General features: G+C 49.7%; 1 protein-coding gene across 2 annotated transcripts in view; it reads right to left on the minus strand.

Annotated features, from left to right (window-relative positions):
- The window catches only part of GRID1 (glutamate ionotropic receptor delta type subunit 1), a 689,073-nt gene that overhangs the window by 447,140 nt on the left and 221,165 nt on the right, over positions 1-20,768 (minus strand). For both annotated transcript variants that reach the window (XM_027062464.2, XM_027062467.2), the window contains exon 4: positions 19,913-20,118. In XM_027062464.2, the coding sequence (XP_026918265.1) occupies positions 19,913-20,118 (206 nt within the window). The remainder of the gene's footprint in view (positions 1-19,912; positions 20,119-20,768) is intronic.

Below are 20,768 nucleotides of genomic sequence, written 5' to 3' on the forward strand. Positions count from 1 at the left end.
CACCAATAGTGATCAGTCATGTTGATAACACACACACTTGGTATGACGTGATAAGAATGGCAATTTACCTCCATGGTCTTTCTCCCCCAAACCTATAATCCCAGTCTAATCATGAGAAAATATCAGATAAATCCCAATTGAGGGGTATTCTACAAAATACCTGACCAGGACTCTTCAAAACTGTTAAGGTCATCAAAAGCAAGGAAATTCAGAGAAATTGTCACAACCAAGAGGGGCCTAAGGTGACAGGATGACTAATGTATTGTGACACCCTGGGTGGAATCCTGGAGACAAAAAAGCACAGCAGGTAAAAACTAAAGAAATCTGAAAGCATGAACTTCAGTTAACAAAAATATATATATCAATAATGTCATTAAAGGTGACAAATGCACCGTACTAACATAAGATGTTCATAATAGGAGAAACTGGGCGTGGGGTATGTGAGAACTCTGTGTACCGTCTCTGCAATTTATCTGTAAATCAAAAACTATTCTAAATTTTTTTTCAACGTTTATTTATTTTGGGGACAGAGAGAGACAGAGCATGAATGGGGGAGGGGCAGAGAGAGAGGGAGACACAGAATTGGAAACAGGCTCCAGGCTCTGAGCCATCAGCCCAGAGCCTGACGCGGGGCTCGAACTCACGGACTGCGAGATCGTGACCTGGCTGAAGTCGGACGCTTAACCGACTGTGCCACCCAGGCGCCCCCAAAAACTATTCTAAAATTAAAAGTTTATTTTTAAGAATTGGGAGTCTCATCCTGAGTTCTGTAGAATATGCTTCCAAGACAGTCCTCAAAAGTGTTCCTTCTCCCCAGTTATCTCTGACTTCCTCAGTGCTATGTCAACATTCACCCAAATATTGGCAACACACTTCCTCCCTGGCCCCAGGCCCCCCATCCAATCTATCAGGTTCCCAGAGGCCACTCAGAGCTTTGACAACTCAGATGTGATGAGGCACACCTGTGTTGCAATGGCTCCCTCCATCTTCAGGATTGCATCTGATCCCCAGCATGGAATCTGGGGCCCCTACTCTTTCACAGCCTTGCCCCTACTCTTCTTTGACCTCCCTCTCTTTTTTTTATTAGCATTGTTTTTCTTTTAACTGAGGAATAACTGACACACAATGCTACATTAGCTTCAGGTGTACAACACAGTGATTCAACAACTCCATACGTTATGCTGTGCTCATCACAAGTGCAGCTACCATCTGTCACCATACCATGCTATTATAATACCATTAATTATATTCCCTATGCTGTAGCTTTTATCCCCATGATTATATTCATAACTCAAAACCTGCATCTCCCACTCCCTTTCACCATTTTGCCCAGCCTCCTAACCCACCATCCCCTCTGGTAACCATCAGTTGTATTTAGGGGTCTTTTTCCGCTCTTTGTTTCTCTTTTAGATTCCACATATAAGTGAAATCATATGGTATTTGTCTTTCTCTGTTTGACTTATTTCACTTAATAAAATACCCTCTAAGTCCATCCATGTTGTTACAAATGGCAGGACTTCATTCTTATTTATGGCTGAATAATATTCCACCCGCAATCGCACACTCGCGTGTGTGCGCCCACACACACACACACACACACACACACACACACACCCCACATCTTCTTTATCCATTCATCTATCGATGGACACTTTGGTTGCTTCATATTTTGGCTATTGTAAATAATGCTGCAACAAGCATGGGGTGCCTATATCTCTTTGAATTATTTTTCTTTTCCTTGGGTAGATACCCAGTAGTAGAATTATTTCTATCTCTAATTTTTTTTGAAGCACCTCCATACTATTTTCCACAGTGGCTGCGCCAGTTTACATTCCCATCAACAATGCACAAGGGTTCCTTTTTCTCCACATCTTTACCAACATTTGTTATTTCTGGGCTTTTTGATTCTAGCCATTCTGACAGGTGTGAAGTGATATTTCATTGTAGTTTTGATTTGCATTTCCCTGATGATGAGTGATGTGGAGCATCTTTTCACGTGTCTGTTGGCCATCTGTATGTCTTCTCTGGAAGATGTCTTCTTTGGAAATGCCTATTCAGGACCTCTGCCCATTTTTAAATTGGGTTATTTGTGGGAGATTTTGGTATTAAGTTGTATAAGTTCTTTTGTTTTGGATATAAATCCCTTATGAGATCTATCCTTTGCAAATATTTTCTCCCATTCGATAGACTGCCTTTTTTTGTTTTGTTGATGGTTTCCTTTGCTATGCTTTTACATGCCTCTCTTGATGGTATCATATCAAAGTATCTATTGCTTTTTCTCCAAAAAACTAATCCTCTAGCTCACCTGTGCTTCCCTTCCATGTTCCCACACTTGCTAGTCCATCACCTAGGATGGCTTCTCTCCACTGTTTTCCCTGATTGGCTTGTGCCTGTCCTTCAAGATTCAGATCAGACACTGCTTTCTACAGAAAGCCTTCCTTCACTCCAGGATGGATGTGTTGGCTTTGGTGGATACCCTAATCATGCCTACACTTACATCTATCCCCCACTGTTGACGGTTGCCTTCTTTCCGTGAGGACAGGTACAGTGCTCTCACCATGCATCTCTGGTGCAATCCTCACCAAATGCTTCTTTAATAATGAGTACATCACTGGAGGAAAAAGATGCAGTGAAAAATCACAACCAGCAATCCAGACCTTTTGTTCCTAGGTATTAAATTACAAATTCTACTCTTTAGAACTCCATTATTCTCACTAGAGTCCTATATAACTACATTCCATTATATGGCAATGTAACGGATTACTAGATTTAATTATAACAGGATAATTAATGTCAAGATATTGCCCGTTTGGACATAAATATTAAATATTGGCTTCAGTGTAACTATTCTCTAACTGTGATTACCGGGCTTAGAAACACCAGTTTTTGATGAGAAGTACCTTTGTCATGAGGGAAGCAATGCCAAGTAGAACACCTGTTTTGCAGGCTGCTACTGGACCCGAGGCAGCATATCTCCTTCCTGGCTCGAAGTTGGGCTCCCGGCATCCCTGACCCTGTGATGAGCTCCATCTCTCACACCCTCCAGTGCAGAGCACCAAACCTTGCCTTGCTCTGGCAGAACTGAGGACCTTAGGCACAGGAATTTCTCAAGGGATCATCCAGGCCCATTGGGAGGTCCCTGAGTCACATATGCCTTCATGACCTCCTTTTCCCTCCAAAACAAGAAGTAACAGCAACCACAAGGAGTAAGGGGCTCTCAGAGGCTGTGATAAGGCAGAGACAGCACAGCCAAGTCCCGGGTGTGCTAAGCTTGCTGTGGAAAAGGAAGGCCCCACCTTGGTATTCCATCCTTCTAGCATGCCCTCTCCCTTAGCCACCTCACACACCTGGCTGGGGCTCCAAATTTACAGTGACTATGATTTCATTCTGTGCCTTGACAAAAACATTGCCTCCTGTGAGTCACCTTTAGGCCACTCTCACATAGTAGGACTATGAATGTCCACAAAAGCGAAATACAGGATGCAATATCCCACCTGACGCCCTCTCTCACCCTGGTTCTAGCCAGAATTATGGAACAGATATGTCCAAGCTTCCACTTAGCTTATACCAGAGCTGTGGGCAACTATGTAAGAAATCCTGCCACCCTAAGGCCACCCTGCTTTGAGGAAGCTCAAATAGCAAATTCGGACAGACCACATGAAGAGGGAGAGATGCCCAGCCAGCTTCCGGCTTCTCCCATCCCTCACTCTTCCTGATCCAGGGGTTGTACGACTGACTGAAACTTCATGACAGCCTCTGAGTCAAAACCACCAAGCTGAGTCCTTACCAAAATTTCGATCCAAAGGAAATAGGTGAGATAACAAAATGATTTTTGTTTTAAGCCACTAAGTTTTGGGGTGGTTTATCACACAGCAGCAGATAACCAGAACAAAGGTCCGACCAACATCAGAGCCATGGTAGTGAACAAATAGCCCTTAGATCCTTCTTGCATGAGCCAAACTTGACTTTAGCTTCCTACACAGCCCCAGTCCTGTTGTGAACAGAGAAAGATGCTCTGTCTTTCCCCAGTGCGCTGATGCTCCTGGAACAAACATCTCCCTGAAATAGGCATTCAGACCCCACAACCACAGGGCCTGGGATCCCCAGGCCCCTTTAACCCCACATAGCAAGGACTCCTTGTCCCTACCTCAATTTCAGTCATCAATCCAGAAACAAAATAAAAATTTCCTTTGAGTATGCTATGATCGAGCTGAGACCTCTGGGTTACTCGTGTCTCCAAGTAAGATCAAGATAATGCCAAAGGCGGAGTTTCTTTTTTTTTTTTTAACATTTATTCACTTTTGAGAGAGAGAGAGAGAGAGAGAGAGAGCACATGAGTTGGGGAGGGGCAGAGAGAGAGGGAGACACAGAATCCGAAGCAGGCTCCAGGCTCTGAGCTGTCAGCACAGAGCCCAACATAGGGCTCAAACCCATGAACTGTGAGATCATGACCTGAACCAAAGTCGGATGCTTAACTGACTGAGCCACTCAGGCACCTCCAAGGGCAGTGGTTCTGATGGGAAGCAAAGCTGCATCATCATCATAATCATCATCATCATCACTGCCACCACCACCAGCATCGCCATTATAACTATCGCCATCATGATCATCATTATCACTATCACAATCACTGTCATCATCATACCCATTGTCATCATCACCAGCATCACCATCATAATCATCACCATCATCATCACCGCCTCACCATCACAGTCATCACAGACATCATTACCATCACCATCACCACCAACATCAGCATCACCATCAGCATCACCACCACCACCCTCATCCTCATCATCACCATCACTAACATCATCATAACCATCACCATAATAACCATCATCACCATCACTGCCAACATCATCATCATTACCACCACCATATCCATCATCATCACCATACTATCATCATCATACTCATTGTCATCATTACCAGCATCAGCATCACTGTCATCATCAGCCATCACCACAACCATCAGTATCATCAACATCACCACCACTGCCATGTAATACAGGGACCTGTACTGAGTACTCATTATGTACTGGAAACTGACCTAGGCACTTCAAGTATACTAGCTTGTCAAATCCTCATCACATCCTCATGATGTGGTCCTCCCTATATGCTACTATTCCCACCTTAGAGATGAGAAAACAAAGGATTGGAGCAGTTTTTAATTTGCTCACAGCCACCAGCCTTAAGAGCAGTGCTGGGATTCTAACTTCAAATGCACTAACTCCAAACACCATGTGCAATCTTACTTTCCTTGGCTCCTCTCTCCTCAAGCCCACTCCATGGTTCTTCACCCAGAGTTTCTTTAGAAATACTCCAGTGGAGACCCCAGGCCCCCAAATACAACCTTGCAGTGCCTCAGTCTCATCATCTGGAGTGGTGACAACAGCCTGGCTCTGGACAGAGTGTCAGACCAGAGTGAGGGGCACCATACCATGGGAGGGAACAGGGTGAAGTCATTTATGAAAGACCTACTCTGGGTCAGACAACACTGGGCATTCACCCCACACATTGTCTCATTTAACTTCACCACAATCCCAGGGGTAAGTAGGGATAAGCTTCCCTATGTTGTCAGTGCGCTCAGATAAAGAGAGTAAGCCCAGCTGCATAACTTCTAAGCCTTTACTCCTGTTGCCCCAAATGTCCTTCCACCTTGAGGATGGGTCCCATGTGCCACATGCCAAATCCCCTATCTGACCCTGTCAGAGAAGCAGAGTTTTTCTCTGCACATTGACTTAGAGCAATTAATGAGTCAGGGATATATTTGCTTTGCATTTCCTGGGCAGGTGACCATTTTGGGCATGGCTCTTTTCTCACTGAAAGATACCCCAGACAAGTAGAAGAGAGACAGATGCACAGCCCTGGACTAGATTGTCCTTGCTCAACCTCTTCCTGGCTCCAGAACCCAATCTGAGTGCCCAACTAGCTTATTATGCAACTTCCCTTCTTTTGGAAGCTGAAACTTGCCAGATTTGAAAGGATACCTCCCTTCATAGAAAGAAAAAGTCATGATTTTTTATAAGTGCCCACTAAATGAAATGTGCAAATAGCATTCCCCATTACACAGAAAAAAATTTATGTCTGAGGTTTCCCACTCTGCCATGACTATAGCCCAGGTCCCCTGGGACATGGAATGAGAGGCAAGAATAGGATTGGAATCCACAGCATGAGAAGGGGCACTATGTAAGTCTATCCGGTCCTAAGGGGAATGCTGCAGCCCAAGCCCAAGGAGCAGAGGTCACAGCTGTGGCCACACAGGCACGGCCTAGAACCTATGGGTGATGCTGAGAGCTGGCAGGGGGGTGGGGTGCAGTTGGGAGCAGCAATGGGTGGGATGGATGGCAAGGGAATCCCACAGTACTATCTCCCACTACACTGGTGGGCCCACTATGGGGGCGGGGAGTGTCACACAGGCCCCAAAGTGTCAGTGTGGAAGCAGGTCAACAAGGGCAGGAGATGTGAGCAAACTCTCCCTCATCATACAAACATACGCACACAAACATACAATGGCAGCACAGATTTGTTTACCTATTGGCACAAGTGCAAAAAAACGGAAGCCCACAGGGGGCGAGGCCTGCGCTGGGCTCAGAGGCTGTCCTACCCGACTCCCATTAAGTGGTAGCGGAAAGTTAGCTGTGGGTTGGGTTAGCTCTTGTTGCTGCTTGCCTGAAATCCCTGGCAAAGGATGGGGAAAGGCTGTTCTGCAAAGGGTGTGTCCTCTCAGCCCTTCCAGAAAAAGAGTCCTTGGAGCAGCAAAGCAGTCCCATTTTCACATACATTAATAAGATGCAAAGCTCTTTAGGCTGATTGCTTGCTCCTCGCAGGAAGCCACCATGGGTGGCTGCCAGGAGGCTGTGCTCACCCCTGAGAAGACGCTGGGTTGTCACATGAAGCAGGGGCCTGCGTGATTTCCTGCAGCAAGGGCCCATGCAGGGAGTCCCAAATGAGGCTACCTACCCAGGGCCCTGTGCCATCCCCATGGCCCCAGCAAGCCGAGGGGGCAGAGGGAACACCTCCCCCAGAGTAGCCCTAATCAGCTCCACAAACATCGGCTCCCTGTGGCCTGACAACTATGATCTACTATCTCCTTAGACTTCCCATGTCCCTGAGTTACTTCCTATAGAGTCGAACAATGGCAGAGAGGACACCTGCACCCTGGTCCCTTTCCAGATTGTGCTGCTGACCTGCTCACAACCCTCCTGTGACTCCCCATTAGATTGAAACCAAGTTCAAAGTCCTCCAATGACCTGAGAAGTCTTCTGGGCTTGGACCCATCCCATCACTCTTTGTCTGACTCACCCAGCACCAGGCATACCCTCCTCCTCCCGGATCCTCCATCATGCCAAGCTCATTCCAACCTCAGGACCTTTGCATGTGCCATTCCATCTGCTGAAATTGTTCTGCGGTCAGATCTTGCTTTACATGTTCCATCACGCCCTTCTGGTCCCTCCACAAACACCTCCTCCGTGGTAGCACCATCCCTGATCAACACATCTAAAACGATGTCACTGCAGAACCACTCTCTTCTTACCTTGCTTTGTCTTTCTTCATAGAGGTTATCACTACCTGAATTACTGTGCCTTTATTCATTTACTTATTTATTTAGTGACCACCCTCTGCCTCCACTGGAATGTCAATCCTTTGAAGTCAGGGGCCTTGTCTGTCTCAGTCACTCTGTATCCATAGGACCTACAATAGGGCCTGATCCATGTTAGCTGCTCAATGAACTTTTTGATCCATTTGAAGACCAGCAAACTGAGACCTGGAGAGGCACTAGTCTGTAGGGTACAGCATCCCAGGCAAATCTGGGCTGGGCTGGCTCAGACATTTATTGCCTGGGACTGTAGGCTCACTTCCTGTTCTCTAAATCACATCTCACTTGCAAGAAGAGACTAACCCCCACCTTTCAGGTGCCTCCCCAGTCCTCAGAAATGGCTAGGCAGAGTAGATTCTCAGCAAATCCCCAAATGCATCAGCCAGGCCTTTAAAAAATTGTCCAGTTCCCTTTATCATACTCAGTAGCCCTCCCAGAGCCCTGGAAAGCTGTAACAACGCCCATGAACAGAGCTACCTTCCAGGGTCAAGGAACTACCACCAGCACTGTCGAGCACTATTAGGGGCACAAACCAAAACCCAATGATAACCCTCTGTCTAAAGAGCTGACCTCCACATGCTTAAAGACCAAGACCTTCTTGCAAATACAAAGAAGGATCCTAAGGCAGTTTAGCAACACCCGGGCACCAGCCAGCAAGGATAAGAAGAGTATGGGATGCACAGAAAACAAGGGTGGTACCTAGAGGATCCAGGGGAGAAGCAGGAATTCTCAGGAACAGCGCACTAAGGATGACTGCCGGTGCTTAGTGAGAAAGGCCTGAGAAAGGAGAACGGGGCTTACTTCACGCCATTCCCGTATTTAATATGCTTACGTTGATGGCATATAAGCCATAAATCAGACGTTGCCACTCAGCGGTCTGCAAGCCTTATCAGCCCTGCCACAGGCAGAGCTGGCCAACAGAGAGCTTAAAAGTTTTGTAATTAGTTGCCAACACTTAAAAATTAAGAGATTTCACAGTAAAGTCCAGATTTCTGGCTCCTTTTGAGACACAGAAAGCACTGCCCATACCAGGCCTTCACGTGGGAATCTCAAGGGCAGCCTAACTGTCCCCTTCAGGGAAGGCTGTGCCCTCCAGGCACCCACGGTTGGTACAATCTCGGCCCTTCTTACAGCCCACCTGCTCTACACTTCAGTATTCCTGCCTGGAGGTCACAGGCATTTGGATTTGTGACTTGGTTGTCCCTGGCTGGCGTTCCAAAGGGAGGCTGCAGCCATTCTTATCTAATCCTTTGTTTGTCTTCAAAGGCCCCAAGTTACAGAGCGCCCAAGAGTGGTTCATGTGGTTACCTGGGCTGGGTGGACCCACCTGACTGCCACCGAGCAGCAAGAGGACAGCAGACACACAGCTCCCTTGCCCGCTCTGCTGTGCTAGCCATGGGGCTGTCTCCAACTAGGTGCTCACGGTTTGGGCACCCACTTCTCTTGCTTGTGGTTCTTCCCGAGCAGCTAAGCTTGCTAGCTCTTCAGGGGCAGGGCCCCTGTCTTTCTCCACCAAAGAATCCAGTGCAAGGGGTCCAGGGAAAGGGGCCCGTTGTGTTGATGGTGGTTGGCCACCCAACAGGCTGTTAAAGGAGAGCTTCTCATCCCCAAAGTAATTCTGCAGGCAGAAAGTACCAGCAGCTCTTTCTCCTTCTATCAGCCCAGCAAGCAGCAGCTCTGAGAAGCTACTAGTAGCTGTGTCTGCTTGGCCGGGCAAGGGAGAGCCTAGACCGGAGGAGATTCCCTGAATGCTCCCACCTGCTCCTGGGCACCAACTGCAGGTGCCCAGCCAGCACAAGGGGCCTGTGGGGGCACTGAGATGTCCTCTCCTCCCCCATCCCCCCATGGACTCTAACATCTCTCCAGGTGAGCACTGGGATGAGAGGCCAGTCTGCAATCCCAGCTGCACCAGCTGAGAGCTGTGAGCATTCTGTCACTTTTTGCTAATCCCATCCCTTACCACCTGGTTTTCCTCACCTGGTTCCGGGAGCTGTGCTTTCTGACATAGAATGCGTGAGAAGCCATCCTGACAGACTGGCCATAGCCCTGCTCCTCTGAGCCACTAACACATGTGCCCTTGCCCCAGCAGCCCAATTGGTTCTACAATCCCAGCCAAACACTTTCTACAGACACAATAACAAAACTACCATTCACAGAGCACCAGCCCTGCACTGGGCCTTCTCGTGGGTTTCATCTCATTTCAGATCCCACAGCAACCCTCAGGGAAAGTAATACTATTCCAGTTGACAGACCAGTAAATGGGCCCAAAAAGATGGCACTGAGAGTGAGCTGGGACCTGACTGTGCATCTATGTGTTCCAAAGGCAATGCCCCTTCCTCTCTGTGTTGCCAGCAGCCCTCACCCCTGGGGAAGCACCATCGTGCCCCCAGCTAAGCATCAAAGATTCTCAGATTTCTTCTGCAAAGAAGGGAAAAGGTGGGGTGTTGGAAGGAGGAGGCAGAGAAAAGGGACACACTCAGAGGTCTGCCCTGTCCCTTGTTGCTGAAATTAAAGTCATTCCTGTCCTGCCTCTCCCATTCGGGAGGAGCTAAACCCCTCCCCTCCACACCTGCCAGCATACCAGGGCTTTCTATAAGGGGCTGGGGGGATACATGCATGTTTCTCCCAGTGCACATTTTCCTCGACATCCTACTTCCAACTGGTTCTCTTCTCTCATACTGTCACACGGGTCTGTCCCAGCAACTCCTTTCTCCCCAAGCTCCATGGCTCCAACCACGGACCACAGCCCCTGTCCCTGGCTTTCTCCCTGACATCACTCACCAACACAGACACTGAAGATTCCTAACACACTATGAGGAGGGAGATGCCACAGCAAACAGCCGAGAAATGAGCATTAGACATGCCTGTTAACAGGCCATCAACCATGCCCACTTCTCTCCTTTGGTCAAGTGACCCAGCAGCAGGTCACCATAAGAACCCCTAATGTCAATGATGAGTGCACTTCAAAATTCAGAATGTTGACCTTGCCTGGAGTCAAGCAGATTTTTCACTTTTCTCAATGCTCTGTGTGGCCCATATCCTTACATTGGCTAAGACTCATCCGTTTCCCTGTCTAAGCAGCAGTCACTGGGTACCTTCTGGTGCCCAGCCCTCTGCTAGACAGCCCCTCTGGGGCCCAGCCCTATGAGGGAGGAAAAGGAGAGAACTGCAACCCAGAATATTCCCCATGCTTAATTATTACAGTAACCTTGTAGGTCAAGTGTCATTTTAAAGCCACTGTACAGAGAGGGAAGCAAAGCTCAGAAAGCCTCATGGGGAGGACACAGGACCTGAACCAGGTCTGTCTGGAACTCTGCCCCATTGACCACACCACAGAAGGGTTAAGGGGACCTTGGGGTCCTATGGACGTTGCTCTTCCAGTTACCAAGCAGGGAGGCACAGGCAAGCTGCCCAGCCCCTCACACTCCCTGCAGGTGTGTTAGCAGAGACAGGACCATGGGATCCAGGGGGGTGTCCCGCATTCCCCAGATGATCTCTCAAAGGTGTCCAGTCCACATTCCCCCTTCCCACCTGATCCTCAATGGCGATGTTCATCAAGTCCACCCTTTGTCATGTTCTTGGAGGAAAATGGGCTTCCCCTTGATCTGTCAAGAACAAGCTTCCTCCTCCTCCCAACAGCACATAGTAGAACAGAGCTGGGCTGTGAGTCAAGGAGTTCTGAGCTCACATCCCAGCTCTGTCACATAATCTGGGAGCATGAGCAGGTCACACAGCCACCAGTTTCCAATGCTCTGTGATAGCCCTTCCTTCCTAGCATTGCTGAGATTGGGTGAATCAGTGGGTCCTACATAAGCAAGCTTGATAAATACAGGCCAGTTCCATCTCTCCCTCTGTTCCACATCCCCCTCCTCACCACTTTCACCCCAAAGTTGAGCCAGGTTGAAACAAAGTAGGAGAAAGGAGGTGCCTGGTCCTCATCATCCACACACCTGCAGGACACCTGCTTGCTCCTAGGAAGCTCATCTGCACACTGGGACATGGAAGACAGATTACAAAATGCCCCCAAGTCACTACCCTTTAGTGTACTACCCTCTTTGCATTATGACTTTGCACTTCCCCCAAGAGGAGTGTCCCAGGAGGCTCCCTCCTCTGCCCCTTAAATCTGGGCTGATCTCTTGGCTTGCTTTGGCCAAGAGATTGTACAAAAGCAATAAGGCACCAGGTCTGAGCCTGGGCCTCAAGTAGCCTGGAGCACTTGCATTTGCTCTCTTGGAACTCTGCTGCTGTCACATTATTAAATGTGGACGAGCATGTACCATGGGAGACCTACGGCCTCGTCACCCCATCACCCTAACAACTGCCCTCCTAACTGGCCAGCCCAGCTGAATGGCCAGCTGACCACAGATGCATCAGCAAGCCCAGACAAGATCAGGCATGGCTGCCCCAGGTCTGCTGACTGCCAGACTTAGGAATAACAACAAAGGCTTATTGTTTCATGACACTGAGTTTGGGGTGGTTTGTTATACCCCACCAGCTAACTGATGCAGAGGCTTTCTCTCCTCCAAGCTGACTGGCAGCTTGGACATAGATGGCGGGTGTCTGAGGCCAAGTTCTTGGTGGCACCAAGCAAAGGCACCATTGGGAGCAATGCAGAAGACAGCAACAGAAAGCTTCTCTGTGGGTTTCTCTGTGGGCTGCACGGCACAGAGAGCTTTTCTGAGATGAATCCAGGCAATTGGAATAACCTGGCTTCACCTCTGCCTCTTAACACAGCTCAGTCTTCCTCTGGCTTCCTGCAATGCTGGGGAAATTCTGCCGCTTCCCTTCTGGGCTCCCCACCCCACCCTTCAATCAACAAATGGGCTGACTCACCACCTCAGGGGAGGCCCCCCCAGGCAGAACACCCTTGGGGATCCAGGAGCAGAAAGGGTAATTGAGTCATTCCACTGCTACAGGCTGTTTCCCTTCGTAAATGCCTATTTCTCATGTTTGCTGCCTCCCCAGCCAGAAGGGGCTGAGAGACGCCCACAGGGAGGAAGTGACAGTTTGCTGGCTATTTAATGGCCCACAAAGGAAGAAGGAAAGAACACCAGGTGTCTCCAGACCTGCACTTCAGGTTCATGATCTCACTCTTTGACCCCAAGAAGAGGCAGAAAGTTCTCCCAGACAGCCAAGTAAGACCTTCCTGAGCACCAGGAATGGGATGGCATGATTCAAGATGCAACTCAAAATAGAAACAGCACTTCAGCAGAAAACAAACACCAGAAGACCCAGAAACATTCAAGCATTGTCCCTTGATGAGAGCTTGGACGCCTGTTTAAAATATTAAAAACTCAAACATTAAATGCTTTCAAAACACTATCTTACTCAGGTGTCCCTGCTTAGCTACAGTATTAAGAATGTGTTTTGTCTGCCCACTAGGCAATCCAGCTTCTAGAGAATGTTCGCATGCAGCCGAGGTCAGAGCTCCTGGGATTGACTGCACCCTTCATCCACCCGTGTGCCAATCATCATCCACAGGCTCTGAAAAGGTGATTCACAAAGATGAACATGTCCCACCTCCTGACCTCACACGTTCCAAGGCCCCATGGGGAGGGGAGTACAAATGACAAGTAGTCACAGCAAGAGTGGTGGGTACTGCAGAAGCCCCCGGATGACAAAAGGTGATAGAGGTGTGCTAGGAATGTGGAAGGTCCCACAGGGAGGGAGCCCACAACGGCTTCCCCAGTACGCATGGGGGTCCACAAGGATCAAGGGCAGTGAGGACAGAGAAAGAAGGGGACAGCGGCCATGTGGAATCTCTGTTCTCTTCCCCATCTCAGCCCCAGGCCGCCAGTTCTGGCTGCCTTGAGCATCCCTGAGCTCCAAACCTACCAGAACAAACTCAACACAGTATCTTTTCCTCATAAGCTTATTTCTAAGAATTTCAGGGGGGGGGGGGAGAGGAAGCATTTCTCAGACTCATAGCACTTTTGCTGAAGTACTAAGGCTTTAAAATCCGTAAACAGTAGGATATAATTAAATGCAAATGCAGGGCCACATTTAAAAATTAATCTTCTATAATTAATTAGTAATTTAAAATATTCTGGTAAATGATACTTAAATGGCACAGAATTATCCTAGCTCTGAGTGATAAAGTCGCCTGCTGAAGCTTTACCATGTTGGAGTAAGAAATATTTGCATATATCATGTGGGACAACAGAACACTGAGATTACTTAATTTTCCTTTGCTATAAATGTATTAAAAAAACACAGTCTTTATATTCAAATTGTGGGAGCAAACTCTGAGAAGCAATTGATTCAAAGCCAGGAGTTAACCCAGCCTGTGCTTCTAGTAAGGATTAAATTGGCCTCCAGCCACACTCCTTGCCTGGGAAGCCAGTCTGAGCAGAGTTGAGGAGAAATTTGGGGAGTGGCCTTTTCCACCTCTGTCCCTTCTATTCACCTGTGCCTCACAATCTGGGTGAAAGGGGACCCCCAGTCCCGAGCAATGGGGAGCTGTCCTACCAATAGGCCACTCCTCCTCTCACTGTTTTTCTCTCCCATCCTTCTGGCTACAGAAAGAGATCACCAATATCTAACTGCAAAAGCTAACTGCCACCTGCTGTAACCATCACTTGCCATTTCTCTCCCAACATTGCAATGCCTTCCCCAGACTGCTCTGCCACCAGCAATGCCTTTACCCTGGTGTGTGTGTGTGTATGTGTGTGTGCGCACATATTTATGTATAGGTGTGGGGGCTGAGTGGCTGTCTGTTAGGCTGTGCTCGTCTGAGGGTCTGCTTGTACCAGCTATGAGGCTGGTTAGCCGTATCATTGCATCAGCCTGTGTCTATGTGCGTGTGCGTGTGCGTGTGCGTGTGTGTGCCTGTGTCACACATGTCTAGTCTCCCACACTGGCCTGCATGGCTGCTTATCGTCAGTCCTCTCCCAACACACTCACCTCTCTGCACACTGCTCCCCCTACCCCGTGCCAAAGCTGGGCCTGGGAATGTCCCAACCACAGGGGCAGCCACTGCCATTTGCCAACCCACCCAGGCCTAAGGCAGGGTTCTTAAGCAAAATTCACCCTTCCCAATAGCAGAACTTTTAAGACCAAGGCCCTTACTGACAGGCTGGCCCAGGACTTGAAGACAAGCTGAAAAGGCAACGAAGGTACACACAAGAAAACCTAGCTTCGAGCTCTTTCTATTAGAGGTAAGAAATATAAAATATCCATGCATTTATTCCCTCAGCAGCCATTGTGGGCTAGCCTTGTGCTGCTCTTGAAAGATACAAAGGTGGACACCACCCAGCCCTGTCCATGAGGGGCTCACTTTCTTGTGGGAAGGACAGGGTGCCCAATATCTACAGGCCGCACCGAGCTGGATGGTGTGCGAGCTGCCGGGACCTGCTGGCTGCTGTCTGCCTCAGGAACTGGGCAACTCTTCTCCAAGAGTGCACAAATGTTTCAAATACTTTGTTTCTTACTCTTTCTAGAAAAACGAAAGAGACAGGGAAGGAAGGGAGAGGAGGAAACAAGGAGGACACAATAGGAAAGAGGGAGGCCTAAGTCCATCTAGAGGCAGGGGCACACAAATCACAAAAAAGAGCTGAAAGAACAAAGTCCTGGAGTACCCCACCCCCACCTCCAGAGGAATCCTCAGTGGATGAGAGCTCTGGGGTATGCCACCTAGGCCAGCCACTGCGAATGCCCAACACGACTATGGTCATGGTGGTGTAGCCACAATATTTAACGTCATGTAGGTTTCCAGGAGGAGACACCACCTCTGTGTCCCCAGCCAGTACTTGATATGGCTCCTGGTCCATATGAGCCTGAGTGCATAGTAGGCACCCAAGTAGGCATCCATAGTAGGCACCCAATCTGTACTAAATGGTTGGGTGTTTAGGTAGGAGGATGGATAGATGGATGGAAGGATGGATGGATGGATGGATGGATGGATACACGCATGCATGCACGCATGCATGGACAAACAGACGGACACATGGACAGATGAGGGACAGATGGATGGAATCACCTCCAGGAAGACGAGATGAAGCCCAGGACCAAAACTGAGTGTGCACTGGAGGTCTCCCTATCAAACCTGGCCCAAGAAGAAGGGACAATAAGACATACATACCCTTCTCAGCACTGGGGCCGTGGTTATGGAGTGCACTGTAAGCTGTTAGCCTCAAAGACTCCGAAAAGGACACCAAGAACAAACTGGTCCTGAAGTTTAGACTCCCCACCTTGGATCAGAGACCCCTTCCTGCTGATACCCCAGCCTCAGCCTCAGCCACTCTCCACCCTGTGCATCCATTGCTGAAACCACATGACGCACAAGTCCCTGAAAACACTGGGGCTCTCCAGACTTCTGTCCCCCAGCATTCCCTTTGGCCATGAGGTTAATGAAGGTTCATTCCTGTAGACCCAGCCCCAGTGTCACCTACTCCAGGAAGCATCCCTGAGCGTCTGGCCACCCCCATCTCTCCCTGGCCAGAGGGCATTGCTTCATCCTTGGCACTCTCACAGAACCTGGTCCACACCTCTGCTCTGACAGGTGAAGGAGTCTGTTCACACCTCTCTCCTCCCCACCAAACTGGGAGCTCCATGTGAGCAGGGACAACAGCCTCAGTGCCCAGCACAAAACTTGACATGGCACTCAGGCTCATTAAATTCTAGAGAAATGAAAGATGGAACCCACAGACAGAAGGAAGAAGGTTCCAATAGTCACAGACAGGATTCCCAGGCAAAGCCTCTGCCCTCAGCCCCTCTCAGGACTCCCACGGCCCTGGAGTGAGGAGAGGACACTCACATCCCCAAACCCCTAGCAGGTAGTTCAGGCTGACAGGCTACATGGAGACAGCGGCATAGTGGGTATCACTGCGTAATGAAGCCCCACTTAGCAGTCAGTGGTCTACAGACATATCAAGGCCCAGCTGAGGATAGAATGAGTCCAACTCACTTCCCAGTTAGGGTGATTAAAAAGTGCTGCCTACCCTTACTCAGAGATCCAATGGCAATCCCAGAGCAAAACAAGCCTTTCAGGAAGAAGGATTCTCTATGGCCTATGCCCTCAGCAGTCCCCAAGGGCACCCCACAGTGGGCTCCAGGTCTGGGACCAAGGGACCAGAGTGCTGTCACCCCTGAGCCCAGTTTCCCCAAGAGGGGCCTTGTAAAAACAACGCACTAGTGTGGTGGTTGTGTAGACTGTGATAAAAAGATCCCAGAGGAGGGAATGCGGATTCAAGACTGAGTGATGGAAGGTGAGGGGATCTTGAGGTGGGGCCTGTTATATGAGCCCACGTGCCTCCCCCCATGGCCTCGGCCTGCTTGTTCTGCTGACACCCACCCACTACCAAGGCCAGACTCCCCCACGGCTCCCAGCCAGGATGGCTTCTCATAAAGTGGGATCACAGAGATGCCGGTGGTGCATGGGCCCCCAGGCTGAGTCCCCCACATTGAATGCATGCATCCTGGACACTGGGCAGAGACACAGCTCCCAACACAGCATGTGGACAGCCTGGCAAGTCCCAGGCAGCCAAGTCCACATCATACAGAATTTGTCACTAGCGATAGTGAAAGTGCCAGCCTTCCCAACAGATTCACATGTAGCAAAATGTAGAAGATTCAGGCAGAACCATGTTTCTCCCTCCTCCCATCAGCCAGGCTTTTTGAGTGGGGAAGGGAGAAATTACAGTCAGGAGAGCGACACACCCCATCACTACTGTGGCTCGCACACACCAGTCCTGACTAGGTATAATATCCACGTGTCTTCAATAGCTGTGGGGCTCTCAGGCCATTTACTGCCCCATAACAGTGTTCTGAGTTTCTTAAAATTCAGGACCTGTCCCGTCAGTGGATCAGCCTTGCGAACACCCTCTATCCTCATTATAACAAACAAGAGGTGGGCTCGGTCTGCTCAGAAAGCCCAAGCAAGGCCTCCAGGCAGTGAATGAAGGTTTTGTGCAGTGATGGCCTCCCCAGGTGTCTCCCAGAGGATCTTCTGGACTAGCCAGCCATACATGTCACATTCACCTTCCTTCTCTTACTGTGTTTAGTAGATGCCCTAAAATTCTTTGAGCATAAGCACCCTAAAATCCTCTGCCAGACCTTGGACAGAGGCAGTTGAGCCATATCCCCCAGCAGGAAGGGAGCATGGCCACACTGACCTACCACCGACACTATAATATTCTCTCATCCCAACAACATGGCAAATGGGGACCCTGGAGTGGGTCAAATCTGGATTTGACTCCTGCCCAATTAACCGGTGGCTACTTGTGTGACCTAAAGCCAATCATTTAACTTCCTCAGCTTCACTTGCCCCATTTGCAGACCATGACAATTAGGGAAAGCACACAAAGGGCCAGGACCATGGTGGGTACCCAGGAAATGAAGCCTCCCCACCCCCACCCCAGGCATATGAGATCGAAAACCAAGACCCTGACCAGCTGGAGCTGAAGGCAACAAAGCCCAGGTGCCCTCCTTCCCCACGGTCTCCGGCCAGCACTCCCAGGGGCTTGTCACTCTTGCCCTGCATTCAGAGTAGCCCCTCCTGGGGCGTCCCCAGCTCTGCAGCACCCAGCAAAGCAAAGACTTTGCAAACACAGGAGGGGGGGGCAAAGGGGGGATCAAGAAGGCAACAGGCCAAAGCCAAGCCAAGTATTTCCAACACTGCAGAAGTTTGCATAATTATCCACTTGGAAATAATATCTTTAGGCCAGTCTTGTTTGCATCTTAAATCCCTGCAGGGCCTAGAAACAGAGCAAGGGCTGAATTCATCTGGAAGGGAAACAGTGAATATGATGTTTCCTAAAAAGCTATGTACCAAATGCTTTACCATCGCTCTAGTCTCCTTCATCCCTACTTTACAGATGAAGAAACTGAGGTCTCACCGGTGAGGCAAATCACCCAAGGTCACAACGATACTAAGTGGAGGAGTTGGGACTTGACCCCAAATCTGCTGAACTCCGAAGCCAATACTCTTCCCACTCCCAAGCTTAACAACAGAGCAGTGACAAGGCAGAAAGGAAGCAAGCAGAGGAGGCAAGATATGGGCAAGAAGAGACAGGAAGAAGCCCAGCAACAGAATTAGTGGACACCATCACCAGAGCAGACTCCGGCCGGGGGAATTTAGCAAGGACAAAAGCTTTCCTGTGAGCAGACACCGACACATGTGCTGCTGGGAACATTCTGAGAAAGCCTGGATGCATTAGAGCCGATCCCGGGCTGCCCATTACTGGCCTGAATCACTTCCTACAGGGAAATGTGTTCCCGAGAAAATGCCGGGCGCCGACAGGACATCACAGCCTGGCTGACCACCAGCGTGATCTGGGCACTGATTAGGCCAAGAGCGGCAGGGCTGGCAGCCAACTGCACCAAATTAAGCGTTCCGAATTTTAAGTTCTCTGGCGGTGGGCTCCGTGCCGGTTCCTGATGCGTAAGGTAGCATTCTGAGTAATAATTAATTAGAGGGGAAAGCGGAATAAGCAACCAAAGTACATCAACTGGAATTAGTATAATTCTTTCTCTTCATTTTCCTTTCAATCAGAGAGAGCCAAACAGGTGACTAGGGTTGGAAAGGAAATCGCAGGGAGCATTTGGGCACCGGGCGACCCCTCTGGTCCACCCCTCCTCCCAGGCACACCACACCCCCAGCACAGCCCCCACCCCCAGAAACCAACCCAGGCCAGAGAAGCACCTGCCGCGTCCAGCTCGTCACCTTTCTGCCATCAGACCGCCAGGGCTGGCACCATCAGCCAACTCAGAGAGTATTTCTCGTTGCCTATTCTCAAGACACCAAATTCTTTGTTAAGCTGCTGGGCCCTGTCTTCATTAGAAGGCCCTAACCCCTGATAGAGGTGTTTAAAAAAAATGCACTGATTAGCCCAGGCACCAAAAATACAAGCACGCACACCAAGTATCATTTGAGATTATGCAACCAACACCTCCTCCAGGTGCTAACAAATACCAAGGCAGAGCTGCCCACCTCTGCAGAAAGCTGGAAATTTATTTTATCCCTAGAGGCTTACACCTGTCAACAAAGAGAGGAAAATTAAAACACCACCACCACAAACAACCACAGCCTGGGTTTGGCCTCAGGTATCCCTGGCAGAGACTTGTAAACAGGCTTCCCGCCAGCTGCCCCCAGCCTCTCAGTGTCCATGAAGGCCTTGGGTCACCTGCTGGGGATCAGTCGGGAGCCAGGTTGTGCTCGGGGTCTCTTTCTGGAATGTTCTGTGGGCCCAGCACCCAGGAGTCCCCACATCCAGTTTGCTCCTGCACGAGTAGGCTGTGCCTGGCAGCCACCTGGGCCACCCCACAGCACCCCGGGGAGAGGCTCCTGCGGCCCCAGGCCCCACCACCTACCTCATTGATGAAGGAGTGGGCCCCCTGCGGGCTGAGCAGAAGGATGGCTCGGCGTAGTGTGTCCCGATAGCGGTTCAGCTCCTCTGTCTTCATCGTGGTGAAGAGACTGGTGAACACGTGGCTAATGTTCTTGTCCACCTTTTGCAAAGAGACGTCAAGGCCCAGCCGCGAGGCCTGATCCAGAAAGCTTTGGAGCCCACGGATATCTAAGCAGTGGAGAAGGGGGAGGAAAGAATGAGCTTTAAGCAGGAAGGGTCTAACCCCAATGCTCCGCGCCAGGTACAGGCGGCTGCCACAAGCCACGGCTCACGTCTGCCACAGTGACCACTGAACAGAGATGGAAAACACCCACACATCTGTTTGGCCCCAGGGTGAGTGTCTCCCACCGTGAGGAGCATGCCCCACCATCCAAAAGGTCCTGTGGCCAGAAAACCCTTTGTGATGACCTCCCTTTCTCTCCCTATTGCTTCCACCCAATGGGAGCGAAAGTTCTAGCAGTTCTGTCCTCCACACCTGAGCTGCCCCCTCCACAGGATGCTCTGGGCCTGCCCATATCACACAAGGTGCTCTCTCCCGGAGCCTGGGATGCCCATGGGCCACGATGGGCACACCCTGCCCCATCCACTCCCCCAGAATCAAATTCACAGTAAACAGTATTAATTCAACCAGAGCGCCTTTCCCAACCCATTACTCTCCCAGACTTTCCCTTCATGCCCATTCCACAAACTTCTTGAGCTTGCCAGGCACCATGCAAGCTGCTATAGTGAACCGTCAGCTGCCCACCTTTCCAGGATGACAGACTCACCAGTAAGTCTAGTCCCAGCGAGACGTAACAAGAGTGGTTATGGAAAACCAG

The sequence above is a fragment of the Acinonyx jubatus genome, chromosome D2, assembly GCF_027475565.1.
Source record: "Acinonyx jubatus isolate Ajub_Pintada_27869175 chromosome D2, VMU_Ajub_asm_v1.0, whole genome shotgun sequence".
Lineage (NCBI taxonomy): Eukaryota > Metazoa > Chordata > Mammalia > Carnivora > Felidae > Acinonyx > Acinonyx jubatus.